This window comes from Xyrauchen texanus, chromosome 16 (genome assembly GCF_025860055.1).
Source record: "Xyrauchen texanus isolate HMW12.3.18 chromosome 16, RBS_HiC_50CHRs, whole genome shotgun sequence".
Classification (NCBI taxonomy): Eukaryota; Metazoa; Chordata; class Actinopteri; order Cypriniformes; family Catostomidae; genus Xyrauchen; species Xyrauchen texanus.
In genome coordinates, this window is record NC_068291.1 from 12,271,875 (window position 1) to 12,288,215 (window position 16,341).

At 40.4% G+C, this 16,341-nt stretch overlaps 2 protein-coding genes across 3 annotated transcripts in view; one reads left to right on the plus strand and one right to left on the minus strand.

The window, feature by feature from the left end:
- The first annotated feature begins 6,655 nt into the window (after positions 1-6,655).
- Positions 6,656-12,285, plus strand: prph2la (peripherin 2-like a). The gene is made up of 4 exons (XM_052145102.1): positions 6,656-6,884; positions 7,234-8,221; positions 9,988-10,234; positions 10,664-12,285. The coding sequence occupies exons 2-4, from the start codon at positions 7,641-7,643 to the stop codon at positions 10,928-10,930; spliced, it is 1,095 nt and encodes a 364-aa protein (XP_052001062.1). The 5' UTR covers positions 6,656-6,884; positions 7,234-7,640; the 3' UTR covers positions 10,931-12,285.
- A 2,404-nt stretch (positions 12,286-14,689) lies between these two features.
- Positions 14,690-16,341, minus strand: part of ubr1 (ubiquitin protein ligase E3 component n-recognin 1) — a 57,533-nt gene continuing 55,881 nt past the window's right edge. For both annotated transcript variants that reach the window (XM_052145100.1, XM_052145099.1), the window contains exon 47: positions 14,690-16,053. In XM_052145100.1, coding sequence (XP_052001060.1) covers positions 15,912-16,053 — 142 coding nt within the window. In that variant the 3' untranslated portion in view covers positions 14,690-15,911. The remainder of the gene's footprint in view (positions 16,054-16,341) is intronic.

A 16,341-nucleotide genomic window follows, 5' to 3' on the forward strand; every position in this document is an offset into this window, starting at 1 on the left:
GACCTGTATTTAGGGCTGACTACATGTGATCGGATCACCCAAAATGCATCTTAATACCAGGTGGAAATGGGGTCAAAGTGTGATCAGTCTGGAATATCACCTGGAGACTTGGGCAGAAGTCCTGTCATGCACCACCACTACACCAGCCTGCCGAGCAGGATGTATAGTCTGATGGCATAATGGTTCTGGTTCCAAAAATCCCACCCATATGAAGCTCTGCTGCCCAGTGCACACACCCTGCATGGCATACCTAATGTTGGAGAGCAAAGCAACAATATAGTAAAGAAATATAATTGAGGCCAAAATTATACCCAATCATGATTTTTTAAATATTATTTTTAATAGACCATGCTTAAAGTGTACAGGGCCGCCATGTTTCTTAACTAGGTGGACTAGAGAAAGCAGGTTCTTCAATTTGAGGACCAGTTTATGGATGACTTGCTGGCAGCAGGGGGCTGGTGACAACCCTCTTGAGTTGTGACACGTGGAAGGTTGGCTGGGCCCTCATGGTTGGAGGAAGTTGTAGCCTGTATGCCACTGGATTAACTCACCTCAGGATCTTGAAAGGGCCAATGTAGCGAGGGGCCAACTTGTTGGATTCCACCCGCAATGGAAGATCTCGTGTGGATAGCCAAACCCTCTGTCCCGGGCGAAACAGTGGACCTCGTCTGCGTCGTTTGTTGGCCTGATGTTGTTGAAAATGTGAGGCTCGTAGTAGGGCTGACCTAGCTTTCCTCCATATGCGATGGCAGCGATGAAACATTGACTCTGCTGCAGGCACACCGACCTCAGACTCTTGCTCTGGAAACAGAGGAGGTTTGTAACCAAACTGAACTTCAAATGGTGACATACAGTCAGGTCCATAACTATTGGGACATCGACACAATTATAATCTTTTTGGCTCTATACACCACCACAATGGATTTGAAATGAAACGAACAAGATGTGCTTTAACTGCAGACTTTCAGCTTTAATTTGAGGGTATTTACATCCAAATCAGGTGAACGGTGTAGGAATTACAACAGTTTGTATATGTGCATCCCACTTTTTAAGGGACCAAAAGTAATGGGACAGATTAACAATCATAAATCAAACTTTCACTTTTTAATACTTGGTTGCAAATCCTTTGCAGTCAATTACAGCCTGAAGTCTGGAATGCATAGACATCACCAGACGCTGGGTTTCATCCCTGGTGATGCTCTGCCAGGCCTCTACTGCAACTGTCTTCAGTTCCTGCTTGTTCTTGGGGCATTTTCCCTTCAGTTTTGTCTTCAGCAAGTGAAATGCATGCTCAATCGGATTCAGGTCAGGTGATTGACTTGGCCATTGCATAACATTCCACTTCTTTCCCTTAAAAAACTCTTTGGTTGCTTTCGCAGTATGCTTCGGGTCATTGTCTATCTGTACTGTGAAGCGCCGTCCAATGAGTTCTGAAGCATTTGGCTGAATATGAGCAGATAATATTGCCCGAAACACTTCAGAATTCATCCTGCTGCTTTTGTCAGAAGTCACATCATCAATAAATACAAGAGAAAAGTAAGCACATGGGTGTAGTTTCCCATCAGTGCTAGCTCATTGGGAAAGTATAGCCCCCACCCCCACGTTAGAGGCATCAACTTCAATGATAAAAGGGAGCTCCGGATTAGGCAGGGTAAGTATTGGAGCTGTGACAAAAAGCTTCTTCAAATCCTTGAATGCCTTGCCTGCCTCTGGGGTCCAAGAAAACCTCTTAGGGAGACCTTTAATAAGGGCAGTAAGAGGTGCAGTTATGGAGCTAAAATTCCTTATAAAACGTCTATAGAAATTTGCAAACCCCAAAAAGCATTGCAGCTCCTTAACTGTGATGGGGCATGGTCAGGCAGTAACTGCCTGAGTCTTGCAAGGTTCCATCTGGATGTGACCATTCAAGACAATAAACCCAAGGAATGAGATTGTTGGCCGATGGAACTTGCACTTCTCCAACTTAACAAACAGGTGGTTCTTCATGAGGCGACGTAAGACTTGTCTTACATGTTTCACATGCTCGTGGAGGCTCTTGGAGAAGAAAAGTATATCATCTAAGTACACAAAAACAAAATGATTTAGCATATCTCGGAGGACATCATTAATGAGAGCTTGAAATACAGCGGGGGCTTTAACTAAACCAAAAGGCATAACCAAGTATTCATAATGACCACAAGGGGTGTTAAATGCGGTTTTCCATTCAACACCTTCACGAATACGGACAAGGTTGTAAGCATTTCACAGGTCTAACTTGGTGAAAATTGTCGCTCCCTGAAGCAACTCAAAAGCAGAAGTCATTAGGGGAAGTGGGTATCGGTTCCTAACAGTAACCTTATTCAGTCCACGGTAGTCTATGCAAGGACGGAGCATGCCATCCTTCTTCTCGACAATAAAAGAAACCTGCTTCAGCAGGTGAGAAGGAAGGGCGTATGAACCCAGAGGCCAGAGCATCCTTGATATAATTCTCCATGGCAACTCTTTCAGGGGCAGAGAGAGAATAAATCCAACCACGAGGCAGGCAGGTTCCAGGCAACATCTCAATGCCACAATCATATATTCAATAAGGGGAAAGAAGAGCAGCTCGCGACATACTGAAGACCTCTTTTAGATTCATGTATTCTTTAGGGACTCTGGATAATTCACGGAGACTTGGGACTTGAGAGTGGGAGAAGGTCTAGGGAAAAGTAGCATGACATGAGGTTCCCCATTCAATTATTGAACCAAAGGTCCAGTTGATATGTAGATTATGATGGTTCAACCAAGGATATCCTAGGACCACAGGGAATTCTGGAGAGGGAATAACATGAAACTGAAGAGTCTCCTGGTGTTCCCCCACACACAGACATAGTGGAGCAGTGAGATGACGGATCTTACCTGAAACCAAGGGGACGTCCATCAAGAGCAGTGACATTCACAGGAGGGTAAATGGTGGCCAAAGGCATCTTGAGTCGAGAGGCTAGGTTAGCATCCAAGAAGTTTCCAGCGGCCCCGGAGTCCAAGAAGGCCTTCAAAGATTGTTTACCCCTTTCCCAAGAAAGTGATATGTTGAGGAGGACTCCAGTTGCCCCAGACTTAGGAGTAGTTGCTTGACCATCACAGTCCTCCCTTCCCTGGACGGGCCTTGTCTTTTCCCATCAGTGCTGGGCAGAAAGATCTGAAGTGTCCAGGTTCCCCACAATAGAGACAGCACCTCTCCTTAATTCTTCGGTCACGTTCTGACTGAGAGAGATGGGTATGCCCCATCTGCATGGGCTCATCCAGAGCAGAAGTTAAACTTGAGGAAAGGTCAGTGGACGCTGAACTCAGTGGAACCCGAACTTCAAATGATGGGTAAAGGGAGGAGTGACGTTCCCTCCTTCTCTCCCTAAGTCGGTTATCTATCCATATAGACAAATCAATCAGTGTCTCCGGATCTGCCACAGCCTCGCTGGAGGCCATTTCAAGTTCATCCTTGATCGTGTCTGAGAGACCATGCTGAAAGGCTGCTATCAGGGCTTCCATGTTCCACTTGCTCTCTGCAGCTAAAGTATGGAAAGTTATGGTATACTCAGAGACACGGAGTACCCTTGGTGGAGTTGTAAGAGTTGCTTAGCCGCTTCATCTCCACAGACTGGGTGATCGAACACCTTTTGCATTTCTTCAGAGAAAAGCTGGTAGCTAGAACATGGGGACGTTTGCTGCTGCCAGATTGCTGTGGCCCAAGATAAGGCCTTCCCAGTCAGCAGGGTGATGAGGTAAGAAAAGTCTGAGTCTGAGTCTGAGTCTGAGTAAGAAAGCCCTGGCACTCTAGCCAGGACATGTTCGTGCCTTTCCATGGTGGATTGTTGACTGGTCACAGCTGCCATGAGGTGTTGAAATTCAGATGGGGGTGTCCTGTGGTGGCTGTTGCAAGCATATCCGGGTCTGCTGGGTCCATGCTTTGGCTCAGTCTTGCTGTTATGGGGGGGTGCCCGAGTCGGGGCTCGAGCCCTTGCATGCAAGGGTTGCAGTCTTATCCCCTGAGCTAATGGAGGTACTTTGGTTCTTGGACCCAAATGCAGACACAAGGCTGGAGACAGTGTGATGTTCAAAAGGCTGTCTTTACTGAACACAAAAGGTAATTTCAAGATGAGATACAAGGCACAAATCAGTCTTAGGGGAAACGGCAATTCCAACACTTCAACAAGTAATAATCCACATGGAGAGGCACAAAATATAAGGGAGAAATTCCAAAGTTCCTGAAGTCAAAAAATCTCAAAAGTATAAGAACAAACAGGCATATAGCTCAGGGGGAAAAAAACTGAGGCTGACTTACTTCAAGAGAAGACTGAGCAAATAACAACTGAAAAGACTGGGTTTAAATACAGAAAACAAAACTAGGCACAGGTGAACTAGGTCATTAATCTAACAGAGTGGAGAGAGTTCAAAAGGTTCATTGGCCAACCTGGGAATTGTCAGGAGTTTCACATTAGGTGCTTCAGTTTTATTGTTCACATTATTGATCTCAGTGATTTCGACCATGCCATGATTTTTGGAGTGAGACTGACTGGTTTGAGAATTTCTGTAACTGCTGGACTGCTGGGTTTTTAACACACAACAGTCTCTAGAATTTATTCAGAATGGTGCCAAAAACAAAAAACATCCAGTGAGTGGCAGTTCTGCAGATGGAAATGCCTTGTTGATGAGAGAGGTCAATGCAGAATGGACAGACTGGTTCAAGCGGACAGAGAGGCTACTGTACCTCAGATACACTTGTATAATTGTAGTGTGCAGAATAGCATGTCAGAATGCACAACACGCTTGTAAACATTCCAATAAAAGGAAGGAAGTGGGAATCGGCGTGGCAGTCCAGGTAAGTCAATTTTTAATGGTCTCTCAGTTTCACAAACACAGTGTTTGTGCTTTTCAGCTTGACAATAGTTCATGCACTTTAGCTTCACAATATAATATACTTCATATTCACAACTTCACGGTTTCCTTGCTCCCGACTCTCTCTCTCTCTCTCACTGGCGTTCTCGGTGGCCTTTTCAAGCCCATCTCCATCGTCACTGTAATGAGACACAGGTGTCCACTTCCTCTTTCCCCAGTGACAGACACATTCCTCTTTCCTGCTCCACAACTTCGAACCTTGAGCTATATACGTATATTATAAACTATTTTATATACTATTATATACTATTTCTGTAAAAAGAAATAGGTAAAACACAATGCAATGTTTAACAAGATTTCTGCTGCTCACAGCGCATTAACAGCTCCTTCTTGGCGAGTTCTGCTGATCGTTGAAGCCAGTAGTTAAAATTGGCAAAGCGTTCATCCATATCCTCTTCACCTATAAAAGACAGCATCACATCAAACAGCACATATAATATATGAATTTACTGTACTCATTTTACATCATTGTGGCCTATAATGCGCTGACACCCTATACACTGAGGATAGAATATGTGAAGACAACACTCTTACCTCAGTATAGAGGTCCCAAAACCAACAAATGATGCCCCTAACATTGTTGTCTGTTAAAGCTTTATTCCCAGGACCGCCGTGTTTCGAATCATTCTGCCGTTCCATAAAGAATCCACCAAAATTCACAACATGGCAAGGTATAACCTTGCACTTAAAAAATAAAAATCACAAGTCATCTGTTTATAAATGAATTTGGAATCCAAATACCATCACACTTAAGATAAAAAGTTTGTTTTTCAATGTTATTATGCTCAATGCATTTTTGTTCAATAAAATAATCATTTGAACATAGTCACCTATATGGTAAATTATCCATGGTTTGGTCAGTTCCCATAAACATTGTGAAGCAACCAGTACTCACTAGATCACGCACTTCATCCAGTCTCCTGTGGTCTTTCAAGCGGCCTGCCTTTAGATCTGCTGACTGGTATGTATGTGCTTTCCCCTAACTCAATCCCTTTAGGCCTGAGTAATCATCTGAATATCATTGGCTGTGAGTGCATGTGTAGGATGGTGAGTGTATATGGAATTACATGAATAATGCATATTAAATGAAGAGCTTGATTCAGGAGTAAATGTATTCCTAACTCGAAATTCGAATGATTAAAATCATATAATTATCTTATCTAGCATCCTGTTTGTTTGTTTGTTTGTTTGTTTGTTTGTTTGTTTGTTTTCAGTCATTTTTTATCTATTTCTTAGAAGAAAAAATGGGGTTGAAGTAATATATAGTAATATGAAATATGAATCTTTGTGTACACTGGGCAGTACACAATACCCATGTGAGGCTTGGCACCTTAAGATGAAATGAAATGTGTATTTGATATAGGTCAGGATGGGGTTTAGTTTATAATGCTTTTTATTTGGAGGAGGAGCAAATATAATCCTAATTTTTAAATTAGGTGTAGATTGTTTTAATCAAATTACAAAGTAAATATTAAATATGAAATAGTAAATATTACCAGAATTTGTAGAGAATGTGCCATGTTTTATGTATTATATTAGGCGAATCGTAGCATCCCATTTTCCGTAACTCTTTCTTTTATTTACTCTCTCTCACACACACACACACACACACACACACACACACACACACACACCAGTCAGTGAGATTTGTGCTGGTGGCAGAAGGTACTCCTCCAAATCCAACTGGGCTGATTACTGATTAGAAGGAATTAGGAGAGAGGACACAGTTGAGTCTGAGGCACACACTAACACAGACAATCAGTTTCAAGACCAAACAATGCATTCTTATTGTTACACAAAAAGTGAGGACATCTGATTGAGAGCAAAAGAAAAATTACTTGGAATGGGGCGGAATATCATTGAGGGACAGGTCAACATGAATGGGTGAGAAATAACCTGTTTACTACTAGCCTATTGCATCATCTCCACTCACCCAGCCTGGCTGAGGACAAGCCCTGTGCCTGTTTGTTAAGGTGAACTTTGTTTTGGCTGCTATTTTGAGCTTTTGAGCATTCAGGGCATGAGTATCCTTAGCTTTTTGACATCTTATATTACAAAAATATTTGCTTTTAGTTGTTTTGTAAGAAGGTATTAACGGATCAGGAAGTAATACTTTTCACCTTAATGAAAAAGTAATAATAATGTGCATATGGTTGTTGTTCTGTTAGCCATGCGTACAAAGCATGTCGATATTAAAGCAATAAGTAAAGAGATCATCTATTTTGCATTTCACACTCATTTCACTGCTAGTAGGCTAATGTAATGCTCTGTGTATCCACCCATTGTCTTAATTTTCATAGCATTCTTTTTTTCCCCTTTTAGGTGCACATTTGCCCTCACTCTCTTTCTAAAGGGTACCCAATGGTAGAATGGCTTTGTTTTTCCCACTTGACCAGAATGTAAAACGACTTTTTATAAACTAAAACTCTTTTAAGTGATATCTGGTTATCTCACAATGAAACATCCTTTAAAAATAACTGGCTACGTACATACATTCTGTTTGGCCATAGCTTTTGGATTTTAGGTCTTTCTAATGACTGACACTAACTAAGTTAGCATAAGAAGCTAATAGCTAATAAGCAATAGTCCATTCATGTATTCTGTAAGATCGATCTACAACTCATCCACTTCATTTTTGCATTAAGAACTCCTTTAGCCTCCTGGCAAGACCAATTAAAATATCAGGTGTAAGTTCTCTGAACCTTTGAAGCATTTACCAAACATATAAAATGGCTGTGCTGCCGGTAAGGTTCACTAAAACAAAGAGGGATAAACTGGCCCAGGTACTGTGGGTGTTGAACTGGGTCTCTGTTGTAACAGGGATCATCCTCTTTAGTTTAGGCATCTTCCTGAAAGTGGAGATCAACAAACGCCAAGATCTAATGGCCGAACGTCAACATCAGTCTGTACCAAACATGCTTATTGCTGTGGGACTTATAGCCTGCGGAATCAACTTTTTAGGAGGAAAGATCTGCTATGACTGCGTAGACACCAACAAGTTCTTGCGCTGGAAGTTGGTGATGCTCCCGTATATTATATGTACATTTTTCTTTACTCTGAGTGTGCTTGTGGGGGCCATAATGTGCTACAGCATGCATGGACAGCTTGAGGAATCCCTCGCACTGGGGCTACGTGATGCTATGCGCTACTACAAGGACACGGACACGCCAGGTCGCTGCTTCTTGAAACGCACGGTGGACTTGCTGCAGATCCAGTTTCAGTGCTGTGGAAATGAGGGCCATAGAGACTGGTTCCAAATCCAGTGGATAAGCAACCGTTACCTGGACATGTCTCGACAGGAAGTGGCAGAGTAAGTTTCCCCTGCAAAGTTACAATTTAAAGAGGTAATATCATGAAAAATGTATTGAATAATGTACTTGGAGTTGATATACTCTAATTTTCTGAACTCATACTTCTTCTCCAGTCAAAACATAAATAAAAATAAAATAAATATATATACAATAAAGATAATTGAAATGCATTACATTGTTTTGGCACACAGTAAAAAAGACAATAAAAAAGTGGCTTTAGAATGTACTATATTGTTTGTTTCCATATTGTTGAGCATACACTGATGATCAAAGACATTATGACCACCTGCCTAATATGCTGTTGGCCCTCTGCGTGCTGCCAATACAGCACCAACCTGCCGAGGTATGGACTCTACAAAACACCTGTAGGTGTCCTGTGGTATCTGGCACAACAACATTAAGAGATGTGAGGTGGAGCCGCTGTGGATCGGACTTGTTGGTCCAGCACATCCCACAGATGCTCAACTGGATTGCGATCTGGGGAATATGGAGGCCAGGGCAACACCTTGAACTCTTCATCGTGTTCCTTAAACCATTCCCAACAATGTGCAGTGTGGCAGGGCGCATTATCCTGCTCAAAGAGGCCACTGCCATAAGGGAATACCATTGCCATGAAGGGGTGTACCTGGTCTGCAATGATGTTTAGGCAGGTGGCACGTGTCAAATTGATGTCCACATGAATGGCCGGATGGAGGGTTTCCCAGCAGAAATTTGCCCAGAGCATCATACTACCTCCGCCGGCTTGTCATCTTCCCACAGTGCATCCTGGTTCCATCACTTCCCCAGCTTTCCAGTCCAGTTCAGTCCAAGGTCCAGTTTCAGTTTCTGTTGTTCAGACCAGATGGGATAGCTTTCGCTGCCCTCATGCATAGATGAGGCTTGGGCCCCCAACACCCTGTCGCCCCGTTTGTGTTTGTACTCCTGCCCATTTCTCTTGTATTCAACACATAGACTTCGAGAACTAATTGTCTGCTTACTGTATAATCTACCCAGACCTTGACATGTGGCCTTGTTAGGAAATTATCAACATTATTTGCTTCACATGTGCATGGTCATAATGTTTTGGCTCATCAGTGTAAGCCTATCATTGGCCTACAGTTCACAGCAATCCCTTTTTCAACGGAATTTGTCAATCAGAGATTTATTATAAAGACTTGTCTAAGGACGCATCAATGTACACCTGCATCAGACGAATGCTTTTGGATCGTACCACATATACCGTTTTTAGGTTGCTGTGTCAAGTTAAACTAAGTGTGAAAATTAGAAAAACATGACTGAGATTCCTGCCTTCGGATTTGTGCTCCATCAAGCTGTGTTTGTACGCACGAATGTGTTCTCATCTCGTTTTGTCTGTTCTTGGTAAGTGAGGTTTGTTCTCTGTCTGTATTGCTGCGCATTACCTATACAGCGAGTTTCGCATACTGCCCCCTTTAGAAAACAGGTCGTACTTCATGCTTACTCATTTCACCTGCAGAGGTTATCCAATCAGAATAAATGGCATTCACACAGATGTTTAAAAAGCACATCAGCAAAAACGTAAAATTCTAATAATCAGGAAGAGGGTGAAAAGTATGCAAGCTTTTACATTTTGGCTGTTTTTGGTATAAGACCATTTTTAAAAAAAGTTAATTTTAGACAAAAGATATATGATGCTTGTAAACAAACCCTCCAACCATTCAGCTCATGCCTACTTGAAATCTCTAGATATTAATGAAATCTAAAGATATTCTTTTCTCTATTTCAAAATGTGTTATTTTCTTGCTAGCCGTCTACGCAGCAATGTGGATGGAAAATACTTAATGGACGGTGTTCCCTTCAGTTGCTGCAATGTCAACTCTCCTCGGCCATGCATTCAGTATCAAATCACCAATAACTCCGCCTACTTTAATTACGACTACCAGACAGAGGAACTCAACCTGTGGATGAGGGGTTGTCGTCAGGCTCTGCTAGATCACTACACCAACATCATGCATTCAATTGGCCTAACAGTTCTTATCATCTGGCTCTTTGAGGTTGGTTGTCTGTATTACTTTGGTAGTGAGTTACGGTAGGATTCAGCATATGAAAACAACAAATAAATATTTGGTTGATCTCACAGTATCTATCTTGTAACCTTTGTCACAGCTACTAGGTAATGGTACTACATTAATAAAAAGAAAGGGCCACACACTCAACAAAATAGCTCTGGTTGAATGACATTATCCCATCCTAGGATTATACGCTCTCTTTGTAATCTGCTCTATGCACCTCTTTGTGAACCAGTCCAATCCCTCAGTGTCCAACGTGTATAAGTGTATTTATGAGTAAGTGACAATGATGTGCTTATTATTTGTAATAGCCTTTTGCTATTTTCTTAGGTGAGTGGCTTTCTGTTTGCAAGCTTTAATTTAACCCCAGTACATATACACGTTTCTACTCACATACTATTACTTCTCTAACAGCTCTCTGTGCTTACGGGGGTCCGTTACCTCCAGACTGCCCTAGAGAATGTGCTGAGACAGGGGGACCCCGAATGCGAGGCTGACGGTTGGCTCCTCGAGAACAGCTTTGTGGAGACTGCTCGCTCTAATTTCAACATCATCAAAAACCTGGGCAAGTTCAACCAGATCAACACAGCCAGCAACGGAGATCCAAACATCGACAGACCATCTACAGCGCACTATGGTCCAGACAATGTGCCTCCCAAGTCTCTTCCCATGGACAGTTAGCCTTAGGCCAGAATGTGCCTTTTGATATTTTAATCAGAAATATTACACAAGTCACAGAGGGCTGGACTGTGATGCTATACTGTATCAGTGCATGAGTATTGTTCTAACTGCTAACTGAAAAAGGAGATGGCATTGAATTGTTCAGCAAGAACAGAGAGAAAGGGAGAGATAACAAAAATAATCTGAATTCTGTTTTGATGTGAATTGAAAGAACTGAATTTAAAAAAATGGAATCGAGTAAAGTTTTAACATGCAAAGGAGGGCTTACGGTCTACAGTGGAAAGAAACACGAGGCCTTGAAAGTCTTGCACAATATTAAACTGTTGACATAAGGTCAACATGACTTGCCATTTGCAACCCATTTTACTTATGTACTGTGACATATTTCTGAGTGAAACAAGATATTAAAAAAATGTAGGGTGTGGCTTCACTTTATCCACCAGGAATTGATTATCTATTGAATAGTGGGCATTACCAGAATGGATCAACAGCAAATGTGAGTTTGCTAAACCAATGCTTAAATAGCTATTTGGATATTGTTAACATTATCCAATAGCCTGTAGGGCCTAGGTGATTTTAGCGGAAAAGGAAACTATATTTTAAAAAAAACGTACGCCAATAAATGGTCACAATAAGACCAAGAATGTGCATTTAGAGCATAAATAGTGTAGATTTTGTTTTCATGTTGACTTTATTAGGGATTATCTGAGTTTACTTTTTATTGGAAGTAGGTGCACTAAGAAACCATTCCATTAAATCAGAATATTCTATTTATATTAATAAATTCAGTATGAAAAAACAAGACATATATAAAGTATTTAACTGTCATGTCTTGGTCTTGTGCCTACACTCAGACATTGTAATCATGATATCGATTAAATCATATTTTTAAAAGACTCAAAGTTCTCCCATGCCATTATCCCATTATCGTGGATATGTAATGATAATAAATGCAACATGGAAAACTGATGAACAAACTTTCGAGTGTTAATCCCATAGCTATGGTGATTCCACCCAATTGAAGGATTCTAATTTAAATTTCAGTGCTTTGTGCTACTCTTGTTAATAGACCTTATTCACGGTAGTGCCATTTTTTTTATTTTTAAAGGAATGACATCAAGGCTGTCAGGGATATACTCACAATTCTCTTCAATGGCACGAATGGTATAAAGCTGTAAAAAGTTCCTAGATCACATCAGAACTCATATTGTGGGAGCAACCAATTAACTTTTGACTCAGCTTTAAGACACACCCCCCTCTCCCACATCCCACTCGAAGGAGATGTAAGACGGTCTGCCATTGGATGGATATTAATAGAGGTTTACAGTCTATGGAGCCCACGCAAAAGAAACAGATGCAAGGCATATCAGAAGTTAATGGTCACTTGTCGCTGCTGCATTTAAATACAGAGCGTGGCCCTCCCCGAACGTGACTGTGGTACATGTCCAGGAAGGGAGCCGGTAACTGCGATGCCATCAACGGTCAACAGAACTGATCCGTGCCAATGACTGAAAGCAAGCGCCCACCATGCTCGTGCTCCACTGGCGTGAGATACCGAGCAACTGGAGAAAGATGCAGGAACTCTGGGCCGCTAGATCCTATCTGAAGCAAACACTTCTCTGTCCGGCCAAACCTTTCCTCTTCTGCTCATATCAAGTGGTGACACCATGTCCACTTTCAGTGATATCACATTCCAATTAAGACACTTTACCCTACCCAGGCCCCCAAAGTTTTTGCTTCTTAATCTTGTGCACCTCTTCATAAAGATATTTATTGATTATAATATTGGTACCTCGCAGCAGCGGAGCTCGAGTTCTGTTGGATCAGTTCTGTTGACGGCATCTTGGTTACCTGCTCCCTTCCTGGACACGTACCACTCTACCCATTTGGGGAGGGCCACGCTTGGCATTTAAATGCAGCAGCGACAAGTGACCATTAACATCTGATATGACCATTTTTTTTTGCGCAGGCTTCATAGACCATGTAAATCACTATCAATTGTCATCTAATGACAGACATTTTATTACATTACAGTCTAATATCTCCTTCAAGTGGGATGTGGGAGAGGGGGTGTGTCTTAAGACTGAGTCAAAAGGTCACAGGTTGTTCCCATGTGTCAACTGACCAATGGCATTTTTAAACTCGATTGTCAAATGGATAAAGAAAAGCCAAAGTAAAACGAAAAGAAAAGCCATTGGCAAATAGACAATGAAAATCAATTGTTTAAAATGTAATTTAAAAGGCGCATTTAAAAATGACTTATTAATGTGCTATTTTATTGTTACATTTAATTACATTTTAAACATGAATTAAATACATGATTTATTAATGTACAATTTCATTTGTTAAATATAATTACATTTTTAAATGTGAATTAAATAAACATCTAAATGTGTCTATTTATTTGTCCATTTATAAATTGGTTAATTTATTCACATTTTTATTTTCAAAATAATAGATTGATCATTTATTTCTTCATTCTTTTTTAAGCAGTACTCCACGGCTTCCATATGGAGAGGTGTACTTATACCTTTTTAAAACAGCTGGATTTACGATGTCTGCCTGGAAGATGATAAATCTCGTCAAATAAAAGATTTGGCAGTTTTAGCTGTAGGCCTGTTGTACTTATAAGAAAAAAATAAAGCAAGTTCAAATCCCATCCCGACAAGAGAATAACATTAAAATTTCATGGATTTCACAAAAATATTTTGTATATTTTCATTTATAAGCCAAATTAGTTATCTTGTGTCTTCACTGTTGACAATCATAAAAAAAAAAAAAAATAGCGATATTGATTCCGATACTTTGGAGATAACAATGAACTTTGTTGCAGTATGTGTAATAATCTTTAGCTGTACTCATTTGGATTTAAAGGCAGGGATCCTAAACCTTTTCATCAACACATTTCCATGACTTTTCAATTGGTTTGCAATTAAGGATTTAAAAAAAATAATTGTATAGATTGCACTCACAAAGAGCAATTTCTTGCTGATCATTACCAGTAAAAATTACATTTACTAAACACCGATCAGCTTCAATATTAAAACCACCTGCCTAATAATGTGTAGGTCCCCCTTGTGCCACAAAACCGCACCAACCTGCATCTCAGAATAGCATTCTGAGATTATATTCTTCACATCACTATTGTACAGAGTGGTTATTTGAGTTAACGTAGACTTTGTCAGTTCAAACCAGTCTGGACATTCTGCGTTGACCTCTCTCATCAACAAGACATTTCCGTCCACAGAACTGCCGCTCACTGGATGTTTTTGGCACCTTTCTGAGTCATTTCTAGAGACTGTTGTGTGTGAAAATCCCAGAAGTCCAGCAGTTACAGAAATACTCAAACCAGTCCATCTGGCACCAACAATCATTCCACGGTCCAAATCACTGTGATCACATTTTTTCTAAGATGGGCTTGAGGGGGACCTACACAATATTAGGCAGGTGGTTTTATCGTTGGAACCCCATGATGGTCAAGTGTGCAATTTCTGTGCCACTAACAGCACCAAACATTCCTTCCACCCTTCTCGCCCCACCCACTGTCCTCAATTGTTCAGCCAAAGAGGTAGTCCTGCCTCAAACTTGCACTCTTGACATGTTGGACCACTTAAACAATATTTTGATTACATCAACTCGAATAAACACAATAGATTCCAAAAGTTGCATCAAAACCAATGAATTACATGTTCATTAATAAAGTGCAGCTTTTTTGTGTTTGGAGACTTCTAAACAAGACACATGATTGCTCTACTCTCTTTTAGCCACCAATCTTTATTAGGAAATGGTAAGTTTAATTTTAAAACTGTAATAAATAAATACAGAGAACTCATGAATACAGTCATATAATGTGGCTCTAGAATGTAAATCAAGAAGTTTGTCAGTGTGGATTTGAAATATCTCCGTAGATTATTATTATTTAGCTCGAAGCCAAAAGCAATTTAAAATCTTTCTGAAACAATTTACAGAACATGAGAAATAAAGGGATTTCACAAACTCCCCATGTTAAATATCTCTCACTGGACTGTCACTCAAGAAAGCGGCTTGTGTTTGATTTAATAAGCATTGACAACTGGAATATACTTGGGTTTACCCAACAGGCATTGTTGCAGGTGATAACTGACTATTTATTCTTCACAGTTGTTTCTTACAGTAAAATAAGCTTAATCTACATTATAGTTTTATGTACATGCTCATGTAACATCATTACATGGGTGAATTCCATTAAACCTGTGAACAAAATGCAAGTCATATTTTACCCCAAAATCAAAAGGAAGAAGTCATATTGTTCTTAAAGTAAATTTTCCATTGTGACTTTTTTCATTATCCCACAAATGTAAAAAAAAAAAATCACAATGCAAATGCAATTTATTTTTCTTTTGATGTTGGGGAGAAATGTGATGTGAAATCCACCTACTTTAAGTACATAACTCGCAAAGCAGATTCTCACCCTGAAACACTGATTATACTTTTACACTCAGGGCATCTTTGTTTGTATAATAACATCATATATAGATATATTATATTCACATGAATAAAATTCCTCACACAGATGAAAGAAAAAGATGAGAAGATTAGCATTGTACAGAGGTATAAAAAAAAACATTGCATTCAATAGTGACACTCAATAAATCTTTACTCCCTGAAAACAATGTAAAAACACCATAATGAGCGAAAAAGGAAAAGCCGCAATGCTATATTAAATGCAGATCTCTCCAACGAATCAGAATAGTGTGAACTTCTCAACTGCACTCAAGCCAAAGCTAAATAAATAAAGAGCCGAGAAAAAACAATGACTTCACAAAGATCTTTTGTGGGATGTGGCAGCTCATATAAATGCAATGGCTGCTTGAAAAAACTGACAGTGGTACGTACAGATGTTAGGCATTTTTATTACTGCTTGCAGTCAGGCTGATTTCATGCACAGGCTAATAGAAATGTGAATAATGTGGTGCGCCCCGCTGTTCGCATTATGCTGTTCTCAAAGCATCTGCCACTCAAAGGCAAACATGACGTTGAGTACTTCCAGGCTGCGGGAGATTTCTTCCAGGATGCAGTGCTGTTGCCACATAAGGAACAACTTGTGGTACCGCTCTGGACATAGATGCAGTGGGTTCCCTCGCCTGGCACAGTAAAAAGAAACAAACAAAAAAAAGGTTAGCATTAGCGCAAGTGAGAAATGATTTGACATTGCGCATTTGGACATGCAAGTTGACTATCAGGGATGCGCCATTTATCTGTGAGCATATCAGTACATGCTAATATTATCATTTATTTATGAACACATTTGCCGGTATTGAAAGCAGATAAAGTGAGGTCTTATTACTCCGCTTTCTGAAATAATTGATTCTGATTAGTTAAATCGCAGCATTCTGGTGTGACATATTTTTGTATAGTGACCTCTAACCTGT